The sequence below is a fragment of the Mus caroli genome, unplaced genomic scaffold, assembly GCF_978045245.1.
Source record: "Mus caroli unplaced genomic scaffold, Mus_caroli_1 scaffold_14, whole genome shotgun sequence".
NCBI classification, from domain to species: Eukaryota; Metazoa; Chordata; class Mammalia; order Rodentia; family Muridae; genus Mus; species Mus caroli.
In genome coordinates, this window is record NW_028227269.1 from 115,578,000 (window position 1) to 115,602,372 (window position 24,373).

General features: G+C 42.1%; 1 protein-coding gene across 1 annotated transcript in view; it reads right to left on the reverse strand.

Annotated features, from left to right (window-relative positions):
- The window catches only part of Dnah11 (dynein axonemal heavy chain 11), a 313,176-nt gene that overhangs the window by 108,625 nt on the left and 180,178 nt on the right, over positions 1-24,373 (reverse strand). Inside the window, exons 52-55 of the mRNA XM_085830726.1 lie at positions 24,179-24,341; positions 22,929-23,052; positions 22,164-22,306; positions 6,346-6,507 (exon numbers count right to left, since the gene is read on the reverse strand). Of these exons, the coding sequence (XP_085686852.1) occupies positions 6,346-6,507; positions 22,164-22,306; positions 22,929-23,052; positions 24,179-24,341 (592 nt within the window). The remainder of the gene's footprint in view (positions 1-6,345; positions 6,508-22,163; positions 22,307-22,928; positions 23,053-24,178; positions 24,342-24,373) is intronic.

Sequence of the window (24,373 nt, forward strand, 5' to 3'; positions counted from 1 at the left end):
CTCACGACAGACCCCAAACGCAGGTAAAATCTTCACATAAGCGCCCCGTTGGGCTGGTTAAAAATCTCTCACTCGTCACAGAAAGAATGTGTGTTCAAAGCAAAACTCGGGGATACAAAACTTGAATTGTCTTAGATTCCAGGGGATCCAAGATGCATGAGGATTAGCAATTAGTGGACTCAGAAAATAAAATTTATGAGTGTCTATAAATGTCATAGGCATCATATTTCCCTGAGGACTTTATTTTCAAAACAGCTTGGCTCCCATATAACCACACACAAGTCTGCTCCCATCCTGTCTTGCTTTGACAAGAACTTTCACACATACCTTCCTGGGATACAGACAAACACCTCCTCAGCCAAGTGTAACCTCCTTACAAAGAAAAAAAAAAAGCTGGCTTCTGCCCAACCATGATCCTTATGAGGAGGCTCCTCAGCAGCCCTGAATGTTCCTTTTAACAACAGTTTCATTTGTAAATCTCTGATGGAAAGAGTGGCTTCCGGGAGAGCTGGAAGTGGCCCGACACAACTTGTCTCAGTGGGGCAAAATAACTATTGTTATCGGGCTTAACAAAATGGCTCAGCATGGGAGTCTCACGGAGCCAGGGAGCAGCTGGTTGTAATTCACACTGTTTTTCAGAAAACTCTAATCGTTCCAGAACAGACCTCTTTGATGACTGGTCTTCCCTGCATTCTCAATTTGTCACTTTCTCTTATGATAAGGTCAGTAGTGACAGCACTTCCTGACATTAACAGCTGTGGCTTTTAAAAGGGTCATTGTAGAACTACTAATTGCAGTAATTTCATTAGCATAAATTATTTATTCTGCCATTCATTTATCTCCAGTTTTCTTCTGAGGGGGGCGGAGAGGGGCTGCTAAGGGCTGCAGCAACCCAGTGCCGCAGTTCACACTTCCAGAGACGCAGGCAGGACCATCTTTTCTGCCAGATTTGTCCCTTCAGGGGAACCAGTTGACAACACTTTGTAGTCCTTTTGCAGCCAATAGTGGTGAAGGCAAAAATAAAAATAAGCCGAGTGCCATTATGCAATGGCACCTAATCCATGGCTTTCCTGCTAAGATCGCTTTGGGAAGCCATGCTGTCTCTATTGCAAAATTCAATGCACAGATAAGGCTGGGTTTTTCCTTATATAAAGAAAGGAATGTTTATTTTCCAGTCGTAAGTTAGCTTGCTGTAAACATGGAAACATAAACTCTATGGTGCCTGGTGGGATGGTTCTCCAGCACTGGCTTTCACTGCCATACCAAGTACTCAGGAGGCTGCTCTACAAGCCAGCACCCAGTGCCCTTGTTGTGAATGCCAGCAGAGGGTAAATGAAAATCCTGTGAATTTTTTTTTTAAAGTATTTTATTTCCTTCCAAGAGCAGCAAAGCAGACTATACCTGTTTATAAAGTTAAATTTGGATTTTGGAGAAAGGCAAGTGAAAAACAAAAGACAGGAAAGAGTTTGTTGTTTTTTGCTTGCTTTTGTTTGTTTTAGCTAAATCCAGGACAATATTGTCAGATATTATGTCATAGCCTTGTAGGGAGCCTTGTAGGGAGTCTTGAAATGTTCAAGAGTTCTCAGAAATCATTTGTTGAACTTAAATGTCAAAATACCAAGTTATAAAATGTATTATTTATAATTCACTCTTGTGGGTTGGTAAAAGACTGAATTAGATATTCAGGGCAAAAAGGCTTGTTACAGAGAAGTTAATACTAAAACAGAGGAACAGTATTCCATGTGAGCACCTTTAAGCCCCTCACAGAGTTCAGTCACCCCAACATAAAGACAGATGAAGCAGAAACAAGGTTTGAATCCTAGGACTTCGGTTACATTTTCCAGGTCTGCAGAACTAAGTGTTCCCCTTGCTTCCTCCTGCCCACAAAAGTGGTTCCTTTGCATCAGTTCTTTTTCCATGCTTTCTAAATATCTGCACAAATGCAGTAAAGGAAAGCCTGGGCTCTGAGATCCATCCATGGCTTGAGCATCAGCTGCCATCTGTCACCTATGCAAGGACAGGCCCTTCTTTCTCATGAGGCTGGGATCAGAGAGGTAACCAGTGCAAGTGAGGGTCTACTATCAGAAGAGGTGGCTCCTGGAGACTCCTCCACAACATGGACACATTGAAGTGACTTGGAATTAATGCAATGAAGAGTCCAGAGGAAATTCAGGAAAGCCCATCTTCTCATCTACCCATCTATCCATCCATCCTCCATCCATTTATCCTTCATCCATCCTCCACCCACCCACCCATCCATCCAGTGTGTGTTTTGCATCACACATAAGTGTGTACCAGAAGTTGATGTTGAGGTCTACCTTAATCACTCTCTACCTTATTATAGACTGTTTCAATTGAACCTAGAGCACATTGATTCAGATCATTTAGGTAGCCGGCTTCCTCTGGGAATCCCCTTTCTCTGTCTCTCTAGTGCTTCCATCCCCACCCAGAATTCATGTGGGTGCTAGAATCAGAAACACACACACACACACACACACACACACACACACACACACACACACACACTTGTGTGGCAGGTGCTTGGTACTCATTAAGTCATTTCCCCAGCCCCAGATAACCCTTCCCTGTGGGAAGATAAGGCAGGAGATATTGTGGCTGGTGAGGTTAACACATCCCCCAAAGCCACAAAACTATGAAATTTTATGTAGAGCTGGTTCTAGCTGAACAATACACACAGATCCCAGACAGCCATAAGAACTGGACCCTGCTTTCATGGGTGATAGGATTCCTAATCTTTAGAAAGCTGAAAAAAACAAAAACAAAAAACAAAAAAACAAAAACAAAAAACCCTGTTGGGAAAATATTATTCTTTTAAAAACTGTATTCTATATTTGCCTAATAGGCACAGAGCACTACATATATAATGACGTACACGCACAGCTAAAGATGATGGTGGGGAAGGGTGTGAACCGTGATGGGGCTTTCCCACCAATTTGAAGATAGAAGCTGAGGCTAGGATGAAGTTTAAGCAGATCCCTAAGATCTTCCTTTGGTTTTGTCTTGGTACTTCAAAATGGCTTTAGTGTAACTACTATGTAGGAAGCTAGATATTCTAAAAGGACGTGTATATACCTCTCCTCAGCTATCAGACTAATGAAACAACAGATCCCAAAGAATTAGATTTGGCCCTGGAATCGTACTGTAGGGAAAGGCTGAAGATACTGTGACAGCCACCAGAAGGAGAGTGTTCATACAACTTATCAGACACATGGCAGGTGAGACATTGAAGGGCCCATGGTGGGCGGGGCCACACCTGGACCAGGACTTCCTAATCAGGTAAAGCTTAGGCAGCTATTTAAACCTAACCTTATGCTAGTAGCTTAAAGATGGACTCAGGATTTCTCTCTTTAATGTTCTCACCAATGTAAACAAACTCTCTTTTCTGTTTCCACATTCCGTGTAGAGTCTTTATTCTTTGTATTGAGTATGCACAGCTAAACCTAGATCACTAGGGCTACCAATAGGATCCAGGATTCTACTTGAAAAGTTACCGTATTGTCTGCATGGTCAACTTCGGACTTTATAAGCTAACACTTGTAATTGACATTTCAATGAAAGAATTGTGGCCCAAATCATCAATATAGCATAGTTATCACTGATGCAATAAATGTAATGCCCCTCCTGTTTGGCACAAGGAGTGTGTGTGTGCGTGTGTGTCACACACATGTGTAGGCACTGGAGAAGCATCAAGTCTAAATCTGACAGAAAGGTAACTTCTATTTGAGTGGATCACCCCTGTCATTCTGTACTACACCTTCTAAGGTAGGGGATGCAGACATGGCAGCAACACCACATTTAGCTGTAATAGTTAAATGAGTTAAATTTAATTGAGCTGTGAGCCCTCACTACAGTGTCATTACTTCAGGAGGGTGGACTTTCCTCTGTCAGTCAGATATCATGCCCAAGTGTACATGGGCTGCTTCTGTCCTCAAATCCTGCAACAGAATTCCCCCTCCTCCATCAGCTCATATTTTAAATTTACATTAAAATGTGTCCTTTCATATGACCCTGATTTTGAGAATGCCTAAGGCTCACTTTGCCTTAAAGAAACCAACACCAATGTTTTTCTCTTACGTTCCCAATACCATCTACTTTTTTGCTCCATGCATTCCTAACTGGAGCCTGTGCACTAACCATCACATCCCCAACTTGCTTCCATCTGCACCTTCAACCCTACTCCTAGAGGTTCGGAAGACTTTCCCTCCCTCCTGCCTTATATTGCCTCTTCCTACCTCACTGCAAGAGGCAGTGCATATTGACAGGAGTGTCTGATGAGCAACACAGTGACTGACACTTAGGTGTCAGACTGCTTTTATGTCCTTTATTTGTCAGCTGTCATTTAGTTCCGTATCAGGTAACAGGAAAAAAAATAGCATACCCATTCAGTTAGATGCAGTCAGGGCTGTGGGCTGCCTCAGCCCTGAGTATATACTGATGTCAACATATATAACATGGCTTGTCTATGGCCAAAAGGGGTCACCTTGTTTGTATAAGTACTTTCCACTCATCCAATGAGGTCAATAATTAAGAAGTGCCAAAATTATGCCGATAACTTTCAGTCTTGCTGGTGGAAATTAAGACTAAGAAAGCAATCAAATTAGCACTCATTCAAAAATTTAAAAGCTGTTTCTGACCTCTACAGAAAAGATACCACATGGTTTTAGGGGAATGTGGTCCCACAGTACTCTGAATTATAATTAGTGCTTCCCATGTGACAAATCAGGAAGGGGGGAGGGTTAAATCCGCACCTTACTCTGAAAGGAAATCAGCTGGCTGATTGTTAGCAGGCAGTTTTCAGCTTGATGGGAAGGCTGAAGTGCTAAGAAAAGTATTCCTATTTGACACCCTGAATCCTATAGGAGGCGGCATGACACCGTCAGATAGACCACAGCACCTTGTGCAGCCCTCGGGACTGCAAAGCCCGCCTCATCCAGCAGGTGTCAATAGTCCCGGCCAGGCTGAGATGCTGCTCCGCTGGAGAAAGCAGACACAGACACAGGACAGCAAAGACGGGCAGGCTGTGAGGCTGTGCGTGTGCTTCTCTGGAGCTGCTAGCTCAGATCTCCTACCAACCGAGGAGAATCAAAATTCCATTCAGAAACCAGCCCACTTCTTTTGTTCTGAGTCTGATAAAAATGAACCAAGGAATATAGAAATCTGCTAGTACTATGTGGCATTGATTCCTGTAGATCCAGAACTTCCAACCTCTCTTCTCAGCTGTTGGAAGATAAGATGATGCCCCAGTACTTCAATAACATGAAAGAACCTGAAGATTGTCCTAGGGGCTGGGAGTAACACTTAACACTACTCTTATCATAACTAACGGCTCGCTAGATGTGAAGATCTAATTCCCACCCCCCAACTTCAGAAGACCTTTCTTTTCTTTTCTTTTCTTTTCTTTTCTTTTCTTTTCTTTTCTTTTCTCTTCTTGTTTCCTTGTGCGTGTGCTTGTCACATGACTGTGGGAGAGAGAAGGAGAGAGGAGGCAGACATGTGCTCCCACCCCAGATGTGTTTGTCATGTTAAATGTTGCTTCCCCCGGCAGTCCAGTGATCAACAGATTCATAGACATGTTTAGGGGAGAAAGAAAACCTGTATGCAGCAGTGAATGCTTTTCACCACTCCCAAGATATACACACACATACGGTTACGCCCTTTTTAAGGAGACGCAAAGGAAAAGTAACATACCACGCAATAAAGACAGCGGCATAGTAACTGTCAATCTCATAAACATACCCAGACTCTAACCATCTGGCCACCCAAGGACACACTATTTAACAAAGTGCCATAATGCTTCTTTGGATGTGGGTGATCATGGCTTCTGGAGTAAGGGAGAGGATGAGAACTTGAGACATTACTTAAGTGTCCCCAATCAATTTTGGCTTAGAGAGAGCCACTTCCACTAATTCTGGGTCTATTCTAGGCACTCCCACCTTATTGCTCAATGGGAGGTGAGGGCAAAGCTCTCTGGGAGTCACATTCTAACACAATCTCTCTAATCAGAAAGGATCCTGGCCTCAACTCCACTGGGAAATCGGAAGGCTTGATTCAGTTGCTTTCTTTATTCTTCAAACCTACTTTTTTCACACGACATTTTAAAACGTATTTGGAGATACCAAACTCATCAAGAAGTGACAAACATAACTTATAACCCCATAAGGCCAGAATCCCACCCCCAACAATGCACAAAAACCAGAAACAATGAAAAACAACATAAAAGAAGAGATACATATTTGATACAGAGATTGTGAAACTGAAAGTGGCTGACCGAGCTTCCTGCCACTTGTGCACGCTGGGTACCTACCTCAGGCTGACACAACGTACCTCAATCCCCTCGATTTCTTCGATGAACCTCCTGCTGACTGAGACCAGAGCCTCCTGTGGCCATTCATGAAACCAGTCAATAGCTGTGCAGTTAACTATGGCTGGGAACTTCCGGGCTCTAACACGCAGTGTGTGACCAACCGGTGAGAAACAAAAAACCATCTGTAGGGAGTGGGGTGAGGGGGGACAGGTCAGAAACAACAGAGGGATGAGTGTGACAAGCAGTACACTGAAGTCTCAGACAATGAGGAAGGGGGCGAGGCCAGACACACTAATCAGCTATCCCAGCCCAGGCAGCAAGGTGCAAGGCAGCATTGACTTTCAGAGTGGCGGTGCCACAGAGCAGGCAGAAGTACAGTTGTGCTTTCCTCAAAATGTGGCCCCTCTTCTCTCAAGCATAGCTCATGATTCCCTTTGGGAGTGGAACATTTTACTTGTTCCCTAACACAAGCCACATAAAAATAAGTCACCATGAGCTAAGATCGTCAACATTTCTACCTGCAAATTCCTTCTGTTACATGATTCAGTAGGTTTCACAAAGCTGAAATACCTTTCCAAAGCAAAGTATAAAACAATAAAATAAAGCCAGATTTATCATCACAAAGGACATCAATTTCTGTTTGCATTTAAGATAAAAAGTATCTTCTTTAGTTCTCACCTGAGATTTTTTTCAGAGAAAAATTTAAAACTTGGGTAACATGTTTCTGCTAAGAAAAGTTTCTGATGTAAACTTGAAAATTTTTTTCTTAGTAGCTAATTAATGATTTAAAAGTTAATTAATATCTGAATAAGCCATTGTTCTGTGTTTTGGGATCTGCCAGGAATCAGTTCTAGGATCCCTAACATAGCCCAAAGGTTTTCCAAACACTTATATGAAAGCTATATTACTTTCACAGATCAAACCTATTATCCTTCAACCACCTATTAGTCCTTCCTGTTAGGGTTACCTATTGTCCCTAAGACAAGGTAAATAGTGTAGGGAGTTGTTATTCTGTGCTATTTAGGGAATCAAGACAATAAAAGGAAGTATGTACACACTCAGTACGGTTATATGCACACTCCATACAGTTGTGTTCCTCTTCAAATATTTTCACTGCACAGCTGGTGGGATCCATGGGTGGGGGCATGACAGTCAGAGGATCCAGTCGTGTATTTGTATACTCTCTTTAGACACAGGGATTCATCGGTAGAGCCTGAGGTTGGTTGCAACAGCATGTCACAGACAGTGGATGGGAGGAACTCTACATTGTCAGCACAGTAGGTGTGACCATTCAAGGGTCCTGAGCTTTAGAGGACCACCATTAGAGGTGTAAGCTCAGGGGAAGCATGAAGACACAGGAGGCTGCAAGGATTCTTTATGCCCCCACCCCCACCTCTGCCACCACTGCTATATACTTGAAAACTAGTTTATCTGTCAGCTGGGAAAGGCCCCAGTGGAGAGTATCTCTTTTCTCTTCTTAGGATAGGTTGATGGTAGAAAATGAGACCCTCCAGGTTCCAAGGCTGAGGTCAAGACCATGGTCAGCCAATGGATGCTGTCACTGACTCAGAGGACAATTGTTTTTTTTTTGCTACTTATGAAATTTTAAAATCCTTGTGAGAAAAAAATCTTAGCATATATCAACCTGTACAATATCTCATTTAACAGGTTTATTTGCTATATTTAACATTTCAAGACAGACAAGTGCTAATATCTATTTTTTTCTACTATGATTACATTGTTAAATTGTGTCAGTGTGTAATATGGATGGTGCTATCAGCTGTGGGCAGAATGTACATCTCTTTAACTTTTTCAACATTTATGAATTAAACTCTTATCTGTCCACAGAGACTTCCTCACAGTCTCCTGAGTCTATGGCAGACACTGTACCAGTTTCTACAAGTTTAATTCAGAGCATATAGTATAAGCAGACTATGCAGTATTGGCCTATCTGAGATGAGCTTAGCATGATGCCATCAAAGGTCATCTATGGTGTGGCAAATGTCTACAGTAGAATAATATCCCATTGTTTACGTCTATTTCCCCCTTATTTGCCCATATATTTTTTGGTTGCTTCCTGAAAGCATATATTGCTGAGCTGTCCTGTCAGACTTCCCGATGCTTGGACTTTACTATAATATATAGTCCCTTCTCAGAGCATCTTTTGAGAGCCATGGGTCTTCTTTATCTAGTGCCCAGCCCAGTGTGAAATTATATGATGATGATCCTTGTTTAGTTATTTACTGGTAGCAAGACACAAGAAAATGTCTCTAATTCTAGAAAACAAAAACAGATTGTTGAAACACCTTGTTATATTATCTTTCAGTAAATAATTTAGGCACGTAAAGTAACACAATAAGATCACTTTTCCCCAAGGCTGAATAAATGTGATTCAGACACCATTCTTAAGAGTCACAAAAACCACATGGTCATCTCGTTAGATGCGGAAAAAGCATTTGACAAGATCCAACACCCATTCATGATAAAAGTCTTGGAAAGATCAGGAATTCAAGGCCCATACCTAAACATGATAAAAGCAATCTACAGCAAACCAGTAGCCAACATCAAAGTAAATGGTCAGAAGCTTGAAGCAATCCCTCTAAAATCAGGGACTAGACAAGGCTGTCCACTTTCTCCATACCTATTCAACATTGTACTTGAAGTCCTAGCCAGAGCAATTCGACAACAAAAGGAGATCAAAGGGATACAAATTGGAAAAGATGAAGTCAAAATATCACTCTTTGCAGATGATATGATAGTATATATAAGTGACCCTAAAAATTCCACCAGAGAACTCCTAAGCCTGATAAACAGCTTCGGTGAAGTAGCTGGATATAAAATTAACTCAAACAAATCAATGGCCTTTCTCTACACAAAGAATAAACAGGCTGAGAAAGAAATTAGGGAAACAACACCCTTCTCAATAGTCACAAATAATATAAAATATCTTGGCGTGACTCTAACTAAGGAAGTGAAAGATCTGTATAATAAAAACTTCAAGTCTCTGAAGAAAGAAATTATAGAAGATCTCAGAAGATGGAAAGATCTCCCATGCTCATGGATTGGCAGGATCAACATTGTAAAAATGGCTATCTTGCCAAAAGCAATCTACAGATTCAATGCAATCCCCATCAAAATTCCAACTCAATTCTTCAACGAATTAGAAAGTGCAATCTGCAAATTCATCTGGAATAACAAAAAACCTAGGATAGCAAAAACTCTTCTCAAGGATAAAAGAACCTCTGGTGGAATCACCATGCCGGACCTAAAGCTCTACTACAGAGCAATTGTGATAAAAACTGCATGGTACTGGTATAGTGACAGACAAATAGACCAATGGAATAGAATTGAAGACCCAGAAATGAACCCACACACCTACGGTCACTTGATCTTCGACAAGGGAGCTAAAAACATCCAGTGGAAGAAAGACAGCATTTTCAACAAATGGTGCTGGCACAACTGGTTGTTAACATGTAGAAGAATGCGAATCGATCCATTCCTATCTCCTTGTACTAAGGTCAAGTCTAAGTGGATCAAGGAACTTCACATAAAACCAGAGACACTGAAACTTATAGAGGAGAAAGTGGGGAAAAGCCTTGAAGATATGGGCACAGGGGAAAAATTCCTGAATAGAACAGTAATGGCTTGTGCTGTAAGATCGAGAATTGACAAGTGGGACCTCATGAAACTACAAAGCTTCTGCAAGGCTAAAGACACCATCAATAAGACAAAAAAACCACCAACAGATTGGGAAAGGATCTTCACCTATCCTAAATCAGATAAGGGACTAATATCCAATATATATAAAGAACTCAAGAAGGTGGACTCCAGAAAGTCAAATAACCCCATTAAAAAATGGGGCTCAGAACTGAACAAAGAATTCTCACCTGAGGAATACCGAATGGCAGAGAAACACCTGAAAAAATGTTCAACATCCTTAATCATCAGGGAAATGCAAATCAAAACAACCCTGAGATTCCACCTCACACCAGTCAGAATGGCTAAGATCAAAAATTCAGGTGACAGCAGATGCTGGCGAGGATGTGGAGAAAGAGGAACACTCCTCCATTGTTGGTGGGATTGCAAGCTTGTACAACCACTCTGGAAATCAGTCTGGCGGTTCCTCAGAAAATTGGACATAGTACTACCGGAGGATCCAGCAATACCTCTCCTGGGCATATATCCAGAAGATGTCCCAACCGGTAAAAAGGACACATGCTCCACTATGTTCATAGCAGCCCTATTTATAATAGCCAGAAGCTGGAAAGAACCCAGATGTCCCTCAACAGAGGAATGGATACAGAAATTATGGTACATTTACACAATGGAGTACTACTCAGCTATTAAAAAGAATGAATTTATGAAATTCCTAGCCAAATGGATGGACCTGGAGGGCATCATCTTGAGTGAAGTAACACAATCACAAAAGAACTCACACAATATGTATTCACTGATAAGTGGATATTAGCCCAAAACTTAGGATACCCAAGATATAAGATACAATTTGATAAACGCATGAAACTCAAGAAGAATGAAGACCAAAGTGTGGACACTGTGCACCTTCTTAGAATTGGGAACAAAACACCCAGGGAAGGAGTTACAGAGACAAAGTTCGTAGCTGTGATGAAAGGATGGACCATTTAGAGACTGCCGTATCCAGGGATCCATCCCATAATCAGCTTCTAAACGCTGACACCATTGCATACACTAGCAAGATTTTGCTGAAAGGACCCAAATATAGCTGTCTCTTGTGAGACGATGCCGGGGCCTAGCAAACACAGGAGTGGATGTTCACAGTCAGCTATTGGATGTATCACAGGGCTCCCAATGGAGAAGCTAGAGAAAGTACCCAAGGAGCTAAAGGGATCTGCAACCCTATTGTTGGAACAACATGATGTACTAACCAGAACCCCGGAGCTCTTGTCTCTAGCTGCATATGTATCGAAAGATGGCCTAGTCGGCCATCAATGGAAAGAGAGGCCCATTGGACTTGCAAACTTTATATGCCCCAATATAGGGGAATGCCAGGGCCAAAAGAATGGGAATGGGTGGGTAGGGAAGTGGGGGGCGCTATGGGGGACTTTTGGGATAGCATTGGAAATGTAATTGAGGAAAATATGTAATAAAAATATTAAAAAAAAAAAAAAAAAAAAAAAAAAAAAAAAAAAAAAAAAAAAAAGAGTCAACAGTATGCCACTGATGAGGATAGAAGTAGATTAAATATAGAAGTCATGGGAAAATACTTGGAACCTCAAGTATGAGATTTCTCTGCCTCTGCTGTACTCAAATGAAATTTGTGAAATCATGCCAGTCAAAGAGGATCAGTTGTGGAAAGCCAGCATCTTGAGAAAGGAAGAGAAATCCTTGAGTATGGATGGGGAGAAGAAACGGCTGGAAAGAGAAATTTAAGACCTGAACTGTAATTTAAAAAATTAGACATTGTCACCAAGGTCTTCTTAGAACATGTAATATTTGAGTAATCAATTTACGACTAACGTCAGGAAAATAATGAATATATGGTCATCAATATCATGGAAAATGTGGGTACCATGTGATGTTGAGGAGGAAGAACTTTGAGAGGAAACTTAATCTTACCTTACACTATGCAATGATCAGCTCAAGATGTCTGGACATAGCTCTTCCAGGTCAATCTACTATTCATAGGAGAACATGCTAGTTTGACTTTGCCATGGAAATACTTAAGGGAATAATTTGCATTATCTCATTTTTCTCTTTAATTATGTATATGTGTGGATATGTGCATGTCTGTACAGATGACCAAAAGTGGTTGTGAGCCACTCTGCATGGGCGATAGGAACCCAACTCCAGTCCTGGGTAAGAGAGTTTGTGCTCTCACCGGCTGAGGCAGCTTCCAGCTTCAGTTTTATTTGTATCTTGGGACCTGGTCTTGCTATGAGTCATTGGCTGTCTGGAGATCACTCTGTATAAACTCATGGCAATTCTCCTTCCTAATCTCCCAAGCACTGGGACTATGGTATACGCCACCGCATCTGGTCACCTTTTCAAGAACTTTGTAGTTGGTCAAGTACTCACAGAATGAAATGGAAACTTTCGATAATTTTAGGAATCATAAACCATCTAAGTAGTACCTGGAAACGCAATTGTAGAAATAGACTTGCTCATTCACAGCTCCCATGAAGCGACTGGAAGGATGTTGTTAGCTTGAGGCTTTGACTATTAACTCAATTCAGTGTTCAGGGGTGTCTAGCTTTAATCAGAGAGTACAGAGTACTCCTGCCAATCCCCTCCTCCCTTTTTTAGGCAACAGTACTCTATGAGGTTTTCCAGGAGGCCATGAAAATGCTTACAACTATCGGTTACTTTCTTCTTTTTTTATTTTTCTCCTAAAGATGGTCTGCACAACTTTCCAATAACCTGTAGAAAGCCCATGGGAAAAATATTTTCTGTTAGGGTGCTGATGGCCATTTGAATAGCATTCTCACTATATCCTCAATCACTTTGGGTGGGATTAACATAAAGAAGGATATTTTCTAAGAAATAAAAAATTATTGGCCATAATTCAGTATTTCAGACCCTACTGATATGTGGATGCCTGCTCTGTTTAGAACTTTACGTGTAAGGGAGTTAGTTGACATCTGAGGCATCTAGTTGGGTGTACATGCTGGAGCTGGAGTGCGGGCATGGGTGTTTCGCAGACTCCCACAGAAGCCCAGGGAACAGCTCAGCTATGAGGAGGTCTCACACACCTTCTCTCACAGAGGGTATCGTGTTTGTGTTAGACATGATTTTTAATAATAAATTTTATGATTGGTCACATATATGGTGAGTGTGCATGTGTGTGTATGGGTAAGCGTGTGTGTGTGTGTGTGTGTGTGTGTGCTACAGCATGTGTGTGAAAGTCACAGGACAACTTTGCAAAGTTACTTTTCTTCTACTTTCACATGGGTCCCAGGGATTGAACTCATGTTGGCAGGCTTGATGGTAGGTACTTTACCAGCTTCTATTGTTATTGTTAGTATTAGCATTAGTATTAGCATTCATGAAATAAGATACCTGAGTTAAAATAGAGATGTTGTACTAACATCTCTACTCATGTATGAGCAAGACAGGAAAGCCTAGATACTGAAGTGTCCAAATGACTGTACTCTATACCTCTATCTGGAGACTGTGTATGTACCCAGAGCTGGAGACTGTTTCAACAGGATCCCAAAGAAATGGTCAGATTCATTCCACCACAGTAGCTCTGCCACATCTGTTTGGAAACACCCTGCTACATAAACATTAGTCAGGTCTCCACAAGACAAGAGTTCGACTGCAGTAAGCCCACAAGCCATATTGCAAGGGGTGCTAATCAACAAGCTTTGGGGAGGGAAGCAGCGTTCAGAATTAGATACCATTGCCTTGAAGTAGATCTCAAGTTAGTGTGTGTTAGGGAAAAGAACCCCACCCTTACCTGAATTCAGTTTGGCTACTTTTAAGGAAATACCTAGATTCAGGGTAATGCAATAGTCATCTGTCCTGCAAAGGTGTGCCTGACAATGCCAAATGAACCATCAATGGGGACAGGAAGAAACGCACCAGGATAGAAACCAAGTTAAACGCTGCAGGCAGCTGTACTGTTCCTAACACCAAATTCTTCCAAGTACAAAAGCAAACCCCGAAATCAGTATATACGCATCTCGGCAGCTCTGACATTTGGGTGTCAGGTGTCAAGAACTTGCTTTTGGGATCTATACCATACAATTTTCTACTTTTTTTTCCCTGTCCCCACACAGGTGCTATGACTCATTTGTGATAACCCACATTTCACCACGCTTTGTAACATGTTTCAATTTCCTGTAGATACAATCCCTCCTTGAGTACGCATTTATTTGTGTATTGCTAACAGGACTCAGGCCATTTCATCTCCTAATGGAAATTTGAATTGCTCCAGTCACTATATTTTTTTTTTCCAGCTGAAGTAGTTTATTCTCAGGTAGAAGGAATCCTCCCACATATTTACTTCCAAAGCATCTATCCATAACTTATGTTTGCATTTATCATCCAAAGCCCCAGTATATTTCAAGAATAATAAACCTCGAGTCTTGCTGAGGCAGCCCCTATAGAATGGGGCTTTATTACAGAACGCATTCTCTGTTTGAAAACTGTCACTTTATCATCCTCCTCATGACTTCTTACTGTATCCTCCATCTAACCAGCTTTTAATTTCAATTCTTTTTAAAAGATCCGACAGCGTGTACACATAAGACACTTGGATGTGAGCTTCTTCTGCTTTAGACAGCGTACAATAAAGGTCATCTTAGAACTTCTGATCTGGTAACACTGAGCATTTCAGATTTCACTTGAAAGTAATATTTGGTGCCAGAGAATTTCAATTCACTTTGATTCTTTAATTCTCTTTCTCTCCTCTCTCTCTCTCTCTCTCTCTCTCTCTCTCTCTCTCTCTCTCTCTCTGTGTGTGTGTGTGTGTGTGTGTGTGTGTGTGTACATGGGTAAGCTTGTAGCACAGGGTGTACGTCTGTCCTTGACTTCTGCCTTCTTTGAGACAGGTCTTCCTGTTGTTTGTTGTTGCTGCATAAGCCAGGCTAGCTGGCTCAAGAACTTGTGGGGATTGGTCTCCGCCTCCCTTCTCACTGTAGGAGTGCTGGGATTACTGGCCTTTGCTACTGCATTCAGCTTTAGGTGGGCTCTGGGATTTGAACTCAAGTCCTCACACTTGTATGGAAAGTGCTTAACCTACTTGATTATCTCTTTCACTCCTATTTCCATTTAAAAAACAAAACAAAACAAAACAAGGAAATCGTTGCACTGACAAAGAATGTGCGTGCAGTCTGCATAGCATCCAACCCTGAGGGATTCAGCTAACCCTGAGAAGCCCAGGCAGGAGGAGGCGCTCCTTCCCCTGGCTGTTTGTTCCTGGGATTGCAGTGATCACAGACAGCTTTGCAGGTTAATCTGCAGCCCCTTAATGCAATCCTTCATTTTTGTTAGTTTGTAATTAGGTCAGTATCTGAGACATCTCATGCAGTTTCTGGTGGCACCACTGTTGGAGCAGCTGGCACTATTATCACACCATCTTCCACGTGTATTCCAGCATAGGATTTCTGCTGGAAAAACTATGAACACAGACTGCTTTTCTAAACCCAAAGTACATTCTGTGTAACGTGACCTTTGTTCTGAGACTGAGCCTTTCACTGCCGGTGTTAAAAGTTTCTTTTAGAGGTTTATGGGGACAGCTAGGCGATTCACATCCTTGCTTTGCAAGCAGGAGAACTTTAGTTCAACCCCTAGAAATCACCCATATGAAGAAGCCAGGTGTGGTGGTACAGGCTCACAACTCCAGTGCTGAGTAGGCAGAGATGGGAGGATTTCTAGAGCTCATGGGCGAGCCGGTCTAGCCTACTTAGAGACCTCCAGGCCAGTGAGACCCTGCCTCAGAAAAAGAAAGAAAGAAAGAAAGAAAGAAAGAAAGAAAGAAAGAAAGAAAGAAAGAAAGAAAGAAAGAAAGAAAGAAAGAAAGGAAGGAAGAAAGGAAGAAAGGAAGAAAAAGGTAAAGAGAAGGAAAAGAACAATGTAGATAGCACCTGAAGAGTGATACCCAAAACTGTTCTCTGGCATCCACATCTTATACATATGCTAATGTACCCATACATACATTCATCTAAATGCACATGAGCACTCTTTCCCATATGTGCATTTACACACACACATACACACACACACACACACATACACACACACACACACACACAAATTTAGAGTATAGAATAACAGAGAAGACATCTATTTTTTAGTGATTCCCTCAGTGAAATCTTTATCACTTGGCTTTCTGTTAAGGCAGCTAATCTCATTTCATAGATGTAGGTTCATAGTACTTACAGTAACTATTAGACCAATGACTGGTTGTCCCTACAGTGAGGTGGGCTACAGATGGGCTGGGGCTGGGCTGTCATACACCTGTCATCTCCCTGGGACACATCACAGGACCCCAATAAATACATGCTGAATGACAAATGGCTAAATGGTAGCTGTTCAGAAGCTACACTTGGGCAAACAGAATACTAATGTGTGTGTTATAATTTTTGAGGTTGTTCTGGCTTATCACATATCAAAGTTTGTGAAGCTCAGATATACAGCACAAGATAGTGTGGTGGGTGGCTCGAGTAAGATTATCCCTCCTAGGCTCTTGTGGTTGAATACTTAGTCCCCAGTTGGTAGTGATGCTGAGGAAGGTTGTGGACCCTTTAGGAGGTGGAGAATAGGAGGAGGAAGTCTGTCACTGGGTTAGGCTTTGAGGATCTATAGCCTAATCCCACTTCTTCTCTCCCCCACCCCACCCCCTATCTCTCCCTGCCACCTCTCTGCTTCCTGTTCTGGCTGGTTACCTTTCCTGTTTCCATGTTTTCTCTGTCATGAAGGATTCCATGCCTCAGTGGTCAGCCAAAACAAATACCCTTTCTCCTCTAAAGTATTTTAGATTTGGTATTTTATCACAACAACAGAAAATTACCTGATACAGACAGCATCTTTTGTCTCCTTAATTTCATTGCAATTTTCCAAAAATCATAGAAAATGGGGAAACACAGTGGTGGTTCCAACAAGCAAGGCTCTAGAAAAACAGGGACCTGGCCCTAGGCGGCCAGCCTTTGGCTTTCTCTTCATCAATGTAGTTAGAATCCTGGGTAGGAGGGCTGCCGATAGCACTCCCTAGATGGAGCCATGCTCCATGATCATGTTGTAGAAGTACTCAGAGCAGGGGCTATTGGGAAGAGATTGGGTTGTGGGGACTCTAATTTGATCAGTATATCAGTTCATTTACAATCTGACAATCTGGTTAAAGAAGCTGAGATATTTTAGGAGGCGGGTACAGTGGGCAGGGGCAGGTCACTGAGTTCTTACTTGAGAAGGCTTGTCTTGTCTTCAGAACCTCAACACTCTAGCGCTTTGGCTCCTGGCCACCATGAGGTGACTACCTCTATCCCATCATGTGCTTCCCACCATGGTGTTCTGCCCAAGTCAATATGGATGACAGCCACAAAAACTATAATCCTTTGCCTTTCTAACTTTTTCCTCAGGCATTTTGTCTTCGAGATGGACAGTCGACTCATTGTTCATAGGTGAGCAAATCAACTGGACCTAAGGAGAGTCTTAGATATTGTATCCTATATATGTAGGTATTTAATTTAATACATAAGATAGGTCACACTTCAAAAAATGGTTGGCTAGAAGAGAGATTATATAATTACAGGCTTGGGTAAATTTTTCATGATGAAAATATAATATTTTCTAATATTATCATATTTTCTAAATATTTTATTAGACACTTTCTAATAAATAATATTTAGAATAAATCACATTTGCCTTAAATGGTTTATTCTATGTATCAAATTCCTGAAATGCTTTACTTTTTTTCTAGGTAGGCCTTCAAACCTAAAAAACATTAAATAAAAAATAAAGGAAAGGGAAAAGTTACCTAAAGCCTTCCTGGATTCACATTCATTAAATGTAAATATAGATACAGCGTTTATATATAGTAAACTTAGGTACAATTTATCAGTATGCTATCTTTAGATGATATAATTAAAGATAGTTTTTACTTTCTTTATGTGGCTCTTTATTTTTACATTCTCTACAATGACTTTATGTTTCTTATATTATCAGCAATGAGTCACTCTATATATACCTAGACAGACAGTCAGATAATGAAATGTACAGATACCTAAATCTGGACCCAGAGTAGAGGTTGGTAAATAAGCCAAGTGCTGCCCATATCACAGGGCCAGGAAAGAAAACAAAATGAAGTTTCTTGGGTTAATCCAAGCCCACAAGAGGAGAGATGAAATTGATGTTTTCTAGTACAAGATGAGGACCCCATAGGGAGTTTCATACTACATAAGCTCAGACCACTAGCTCCTCTGCAGCAATCCAAGGGCATGCATTGAATCACTGGTAATAGGGAATAGTCTGTGGACTCAGCAGACAACCTCTATGTGCCAATAGATTCTCTCAGCCCTGCATTTCCAACAAACCAATGCTTAGTGGTGAGCATGGGCGATGGGTGGGACCAGAAATCCCTGTGGCACAGTTAGCTCCTGTCCAGTCAGGAGCACAAGCAAAAAAGATACCAACTCATCAGAAATCCAATCTGTAGCCTGAACTGATAAACTGCACAGTCTGTGAAAACATCAGAGTAATGTGGGTGGCTTTTTAAGATAACAGAGATGAAGGCTATATGTAGAGATTGTGAAGACTAAAGCTGTCATTTCATTGGAAAGCTGGCAGGTGGTCTGTTTTTGCATACCAGTTCTTCTCTGGGTGAAGAGATCAGCAGATTGAGGAGTGCACAAGCAGGTCTCTATCTCAGCAAGCCTTGCTTGTATGTGGAATGAAAGAAATGCATAAAGACTTGTGGTTATAAAAAAATTATGAAAATCCAGAACAGCAGGGTGTCAATATTAACTCTGGGAATATTAATAAGCCCAAGGGAAAAAAAAACTATGTAATTATCTCAATAGACACTGGAAAGGACTTCAGGAGAGACTTCCTTGACAAAATGGATGTGTGAAATCAAAAGCCAATAGAAGTTACTGTGAAGCATGAGAGACTTCCCGCCCAAGTCAGGATCCAGAAACAATCACTGCTAGCATCAGTGTTTGAACTTTTCTTTCACAGTCCTCTCCAAGGCAAGTAGATAAGCCACACAGTCAAAATGCATTTGTTCCTGAAGGCGATATGACATCAACCAACTCCTATGAACTGCTTTAAGAGCTTCTAAACAGGTGGTGCAGGCCTGTAATCCAGCACTTGGAAGACTAAAGCGAAATGGTTGCAAGTCTGAGGTTAGCCCAGGCCAAGTCATAGGTAACACCAGGTTACCAGGTTAACCAGGTCTCAAGTAACAAAAAAGCTGGTTGCTGTGCACATGTAATTCTAGCAAGTGTGAAGTGGGAGGCAAAGATAGGGAAATCCTAGAAGTCCAGCTTGGCCAGCCTACCTGGTGATGTTCTAGTGTGCTGAGAGACCCTGTCTCAAATCAAAGATGGAAGGCATTGGATAAATCAAAGTTGAGTTGCTCTGATCTCTAACTCACATACATACATCTGCAGTGTACACATGTATCTGCACATATATGCACCCCCATGAACACACTCACACATACATATACATGAAAACTAGCAACCAAATTGGTAAAACAGGAGATAAGATTGCTAGTCACAAAATTAAAAGATAATATTTTTTCATATTAAAATAAGAGACAGTTTATCAGAACAGTGGAACACACTATATCATAAGAATCAAATCCCCCTTACAGAAATGAAATAATTAGCATGATTTAGTGAGAATTAAGATGGTGGAAGAATGTGACAATATGATTCTAGTGCTTATTCACACGTACAAACGCATGAGAATAAGGAAAAGCTTGATCAGAAACAGTAATTAGATACTGGAATACGTAAGAAAGTATTGCTAATTTGCATAGGGCAATGCTGAAACCAGTCATGCTTAGCACAGAAAGAGAACGGAGAATCTGGAGAGATTGTAACTGCATCTATTCCTGACTTAATATGGGTGATGCCTGAAACTGTTAGGAAAGGAACATGCTGCGTTAAGATAAAGATATCCTTGGGGGCAAAATAACCTGATGTCTCTCAGCTTACTCTTCACCACATAGAGCAGGAAATATTTTCTAGAGGTAGCACTCCTTTAAAAACTAAATCGTACCTAACTTGTGATTGTTAACTCTGGGATTCTTCAACTCTCTGATGGCACGTAAGCAACACACACTTAGTAGAAATCATACTGAGGATCATGAATGTTATCCAGGCTGGTGGCATGCAGGCAGCTGTCTTCTGATGAGGACCAGTCATCTTGTTTTGAGGGCCTGGTGCATTGTGAGGCTAAGCTATAACATCCTACAGGGGAATGCATTTTCAACTTACAATATTTGACCTATGGTGGGCTTACTGGGACATCACCCTGTGGTGAGCTGAGGCACTCTTGTGTTCCCAAAATAATTTTGAATGTTATATCAGAAAAAAAATGTGTGAGAATCAAATACACAACCCCCCACCCCTGGCCCATTGTAGCTGTGACATACTTATGGTCACAAGGACAACAGCTCATGATATTTTGAGAGGGGTGAGCTCTAGTTTCCTGAAACAGGTAACCAGATTTTTTTCTTCTTCCTCCTCTCCCTGATTGGAATATAAAGGTACTCTGTGGCTCTGTGATGAGGAGGAAGGAGGCATCCACATGATGCTAAGACTGATGAGACCATAGGTCTCCAAGGACCAGGCTGGGCTGGCAGGTGGGAGAGGTCCTGAGGTGCTCTTAGCTGGATTAGCTGGATTTTCTCCTCTGTAGCCACAGTGAGTTGCAACTGTCTCAAGGCCAGAGCTTCTCAAATTTCCCAAAGTTGCGACCTCTCAATACAGTTCCTCATGCTGTGGTGACCCCCAACCATAACCCTGTTCATTGCTAGTTCACAACTGTAATTTTGCTACTGTTATTAATCATAATTTGAATATATCATATGCAGGATATCTGATATGTGACCCCCATGAAAGGATCATTCATTCCCAAAGGGGTTGTGACCCACAGGTTGAGAACAGCTTCTCTAAGCAAGATAATCTTGGAAGACGAGGCAGGGTAGCACATGCTGCCTAATATTGGGTAGATAGAGGCAGGAGGATTGCTGGGTCCCAACTTGGCCTGGGCTACATTATTAGTTCTAGTCCAGAAAAAAATGGGTAAAAGGTAATCAAAGAAGAAGAAAGAAGGAAGAAGGAAGAAGGAAGAAAGAAGGAAAATGAGGAGGGAGAAAGTGGAGGGGGAGGAAAAGGAGAAGGAAGAGGAAGAGGGAGAGGAGGAAGAGGAAGAAGAGAAGAGGAGGAGGAAAAGGAGGAGGAAGGAAGAAGGAAGGAAAAGGAAGAGAGAGAGGAGGAAGAGGAAGAAGAGGAAGAGGAGGAAAAGGAGGAGGAAGGAAGAAGGAAGGAAAAGGAGGAGGGAGAAAGAGGAGGAAGAAGAGGAGAAGGAGGAAGAAGAGGGGGAAGAAGAGGGAGAGGAGGAAGAGGAGGAAGAGGAGGAGAGGAGGAGGAGAAGGAGAAGGAGGAGATTTTTCTAAGCTGACAAGAAACTCCCAAGGCTGTCATTACCCTGTCTAAACTTAATAGAAGAGCAAGTTTCCTTAGTGGTCTGTGATTTGGATGTTTATGCTATTGTTATTGAGTAATCCTGGGCTGAGTTTCAAAGGTTCAAATCCAAGATTCAGTTGCCTCAGAGGCTTCTCCCTAAGGAACTGAACATTTCTGGCTGGTGTCACTGTTGCTGTCTATCTCTCCCTCTCCAATGCCTCATGCTCTGTAGGTAGCACAGAGCCTTCCACTGCATTGACAGGTACACATATGCTAGAAGCAGCAGCAAAAAAAAAAAAAAAAAATGCCCCTGACTTAAGTTCCTACCAGTGCCAGACAATGGAGCACCACTCCTCCAGGGATAAACCTTTTCCCACTAAGGAGGAGGCTGTTCCCTTGTGCCTTCCCATGGACCTATTTATACTTGTCCCATAGGAAAGTTCTTGGTGACATGCCTTACTTCCTACAACAATGTCAGCTCCTTGAAGACAGAGGAATGTGGCTTTAATATCACACTGAATATACTGCCCAGCCCAGGGCTTCCCGGGGGCTCAACACCACACTAGGTCTCAGGGACACACACTACAGACACAGCTTAGATAAATGCACCAGTTCCTTCAAAGAAGTCACTGAAACTCAAACCATAACATGTGTCGTGACTGAGATGCATATTCAAGTGTCAACAACAGCTTTAAAGCAATACAAAAGCAAACATTTCTCACTTTGAGCTGTTGTTGGACTCTGGCCAGAAAGAATGCCCAACAGTTTTCCCTGGAGTCCACTAAGCCGAGGCCTCGAACTTCATTACGAATCCCGGAAATGATCTTGTCCATATCTTCATCACTGAACAGATCTGGGATGTCTCCTATCCCCAGAGAATGAGCAGAATTATATAACAATCTTACAATTTACATTTTACAGTGGATTTTCTCATGTTTGAAAAGCTTGCTAAGATGAAGCAAGCTCCATTTAAAGACAAAGTTTGAAATTAGAGTGACTTTTTTTTTTTGCCTTTTGTTCTGATAAGACACAGAACTCACTGAGAGCAAGTAGTTACCTGCACACTCACTAGACCTGCATATCCTGAAGACCCACACGCCATCAGATGCACAAGCCTCTGAGAACTGTGCTCCCTGGATGTGCACACCATCTAGATACATGCTGAATTGGGCCCTTACACTTACAAACCCACACAGACCCTAGACCTGAACCCCGCTGGGCCAGTGCACCCTCTCCACCCCCATACCCTCCAGACCTGCACAAGGAGGAACAATATTTACTTCAGTTTGGGTCTCTTGGAGGTACTTCTCATCCATAAGCTGACTAAGGAAGCAATATAGCTCCAATTAGTTAGGTTTATAGCTTTCTCCCCAAAGACTGCCCTAGCAAACATCTCAAAGACAAATTATCTCTCTTTAAAGTTCATTGAAACTACAGATAATTTGTCACTGGGAAAGATCTTTCAAGAAATGTGTCCATTTAATCACCCGATGCCAGCAAGTCGTTAATCAGCACGAGGAAGCTCTCATCTAGAACGTGGGCATCTGTCAGCAGGAACACGGTGGGCATGTTCTTGGCTCCAGTTCTGACGTACAAATTGGCCAGATCTACCTGTAAGGGAAGGGCAACATCGCTCATGGTTTTGTTAGAATGCTGATGTGATGTTGGAGCGTGTGGCTGGGTGCTGGGAGGCACTGAGTGACAAGGATGCGGGGCAGCGCCTATGCCTCCCCTCCCAGTGACCTGTCACATCACCTCCAACTCTAGCATTTACTAGTGAGCATCATGTGACTTGGGGGAGCCCAGGGATGTGCCATGTCTTCCTTCTAACAGAGCGGATGGGAGCTCAGTCACACCTCTGTCAAGTTGCACAGTGGCAGTCCTCTGCTCACTCCAATAGTTGCCTCTTCACTGAAAGTAGTTTTGCTCCGTTAATTGGCCAGCAATATTAAAAGCATTTTTTTTAAAAAAAAGTATAAAGTAGCCTTTGTCACAAACTCTAGGCATTGCTTTGTAAGTACTACCATGGATTGAAAAGCAAACATTTAAGGACACAGAATAGTTTTCAGTTGTTCTCATCCAAGGGGGAAGAAAACCTACCTGAAATTCCAAAGGAACTATTTTTCCTTTCTGCCCTTTGTCATATAAGGACATGAATAGCATTGAACACTGAGACCATTTATGGCAGAAATAAAAGCATGTTTGTATATTGAAGACTATTCTTTTCCAGACAGGCTCATGTTATTGAACCTATATTGAATTTGTAGAACTGTATTGTGTATTTGACGATGAAGATAAAGGCATCAAAGGCAGAGATCCCCTCTCCCTGTAGGGCTGGGGGTTCCTGTCCCCCTCTCAGAGCTGACATGGATTCACTATCATTTTATGCTCTGTCTGCCAGACAAACGCGCCAGAAATTCAATCAGCTCTCCACAGCCACAGATCTGGCCAACAGCAAACAAACAATCAGAACAAAAACTCTGAGAGCACTTTGTGTGTGTATTCATCACCTACAGCCTGTTTTCTCTCGCGGTTTCTCCCTTAGCACTGCAACATAGTAACTACTGATGTTTCATTAGGTATTGTAAGCAACCTCGAGGTGATTTAAAGCACATAGGACCATGTTCAGGCTACTGAAGGAAGGTAACCATACTCAGACTTGAATTGCATCAGGATCCAGGCCCTAGTCCTCTATGGATAACAGTGAATGACTGCCCTGCCTGCCAACTTTCCTCACCCGAAGCTCTTGGGTTCCATAGCCTTCCGTCAGAGTGATCTGAAAGACCTCCAAGCTGCAGATGTAAGCTGCCAGCCGGGACAGGCTCTGCTTGCCACTGCCTCCAACGCCAACCAAGAGGGCGTGGCCTTGAGGGGTCCGAAGGATGCGGCTGATTCTACACCTGGAGAGAGAGAGTAGCAGCCCCCATCAGAG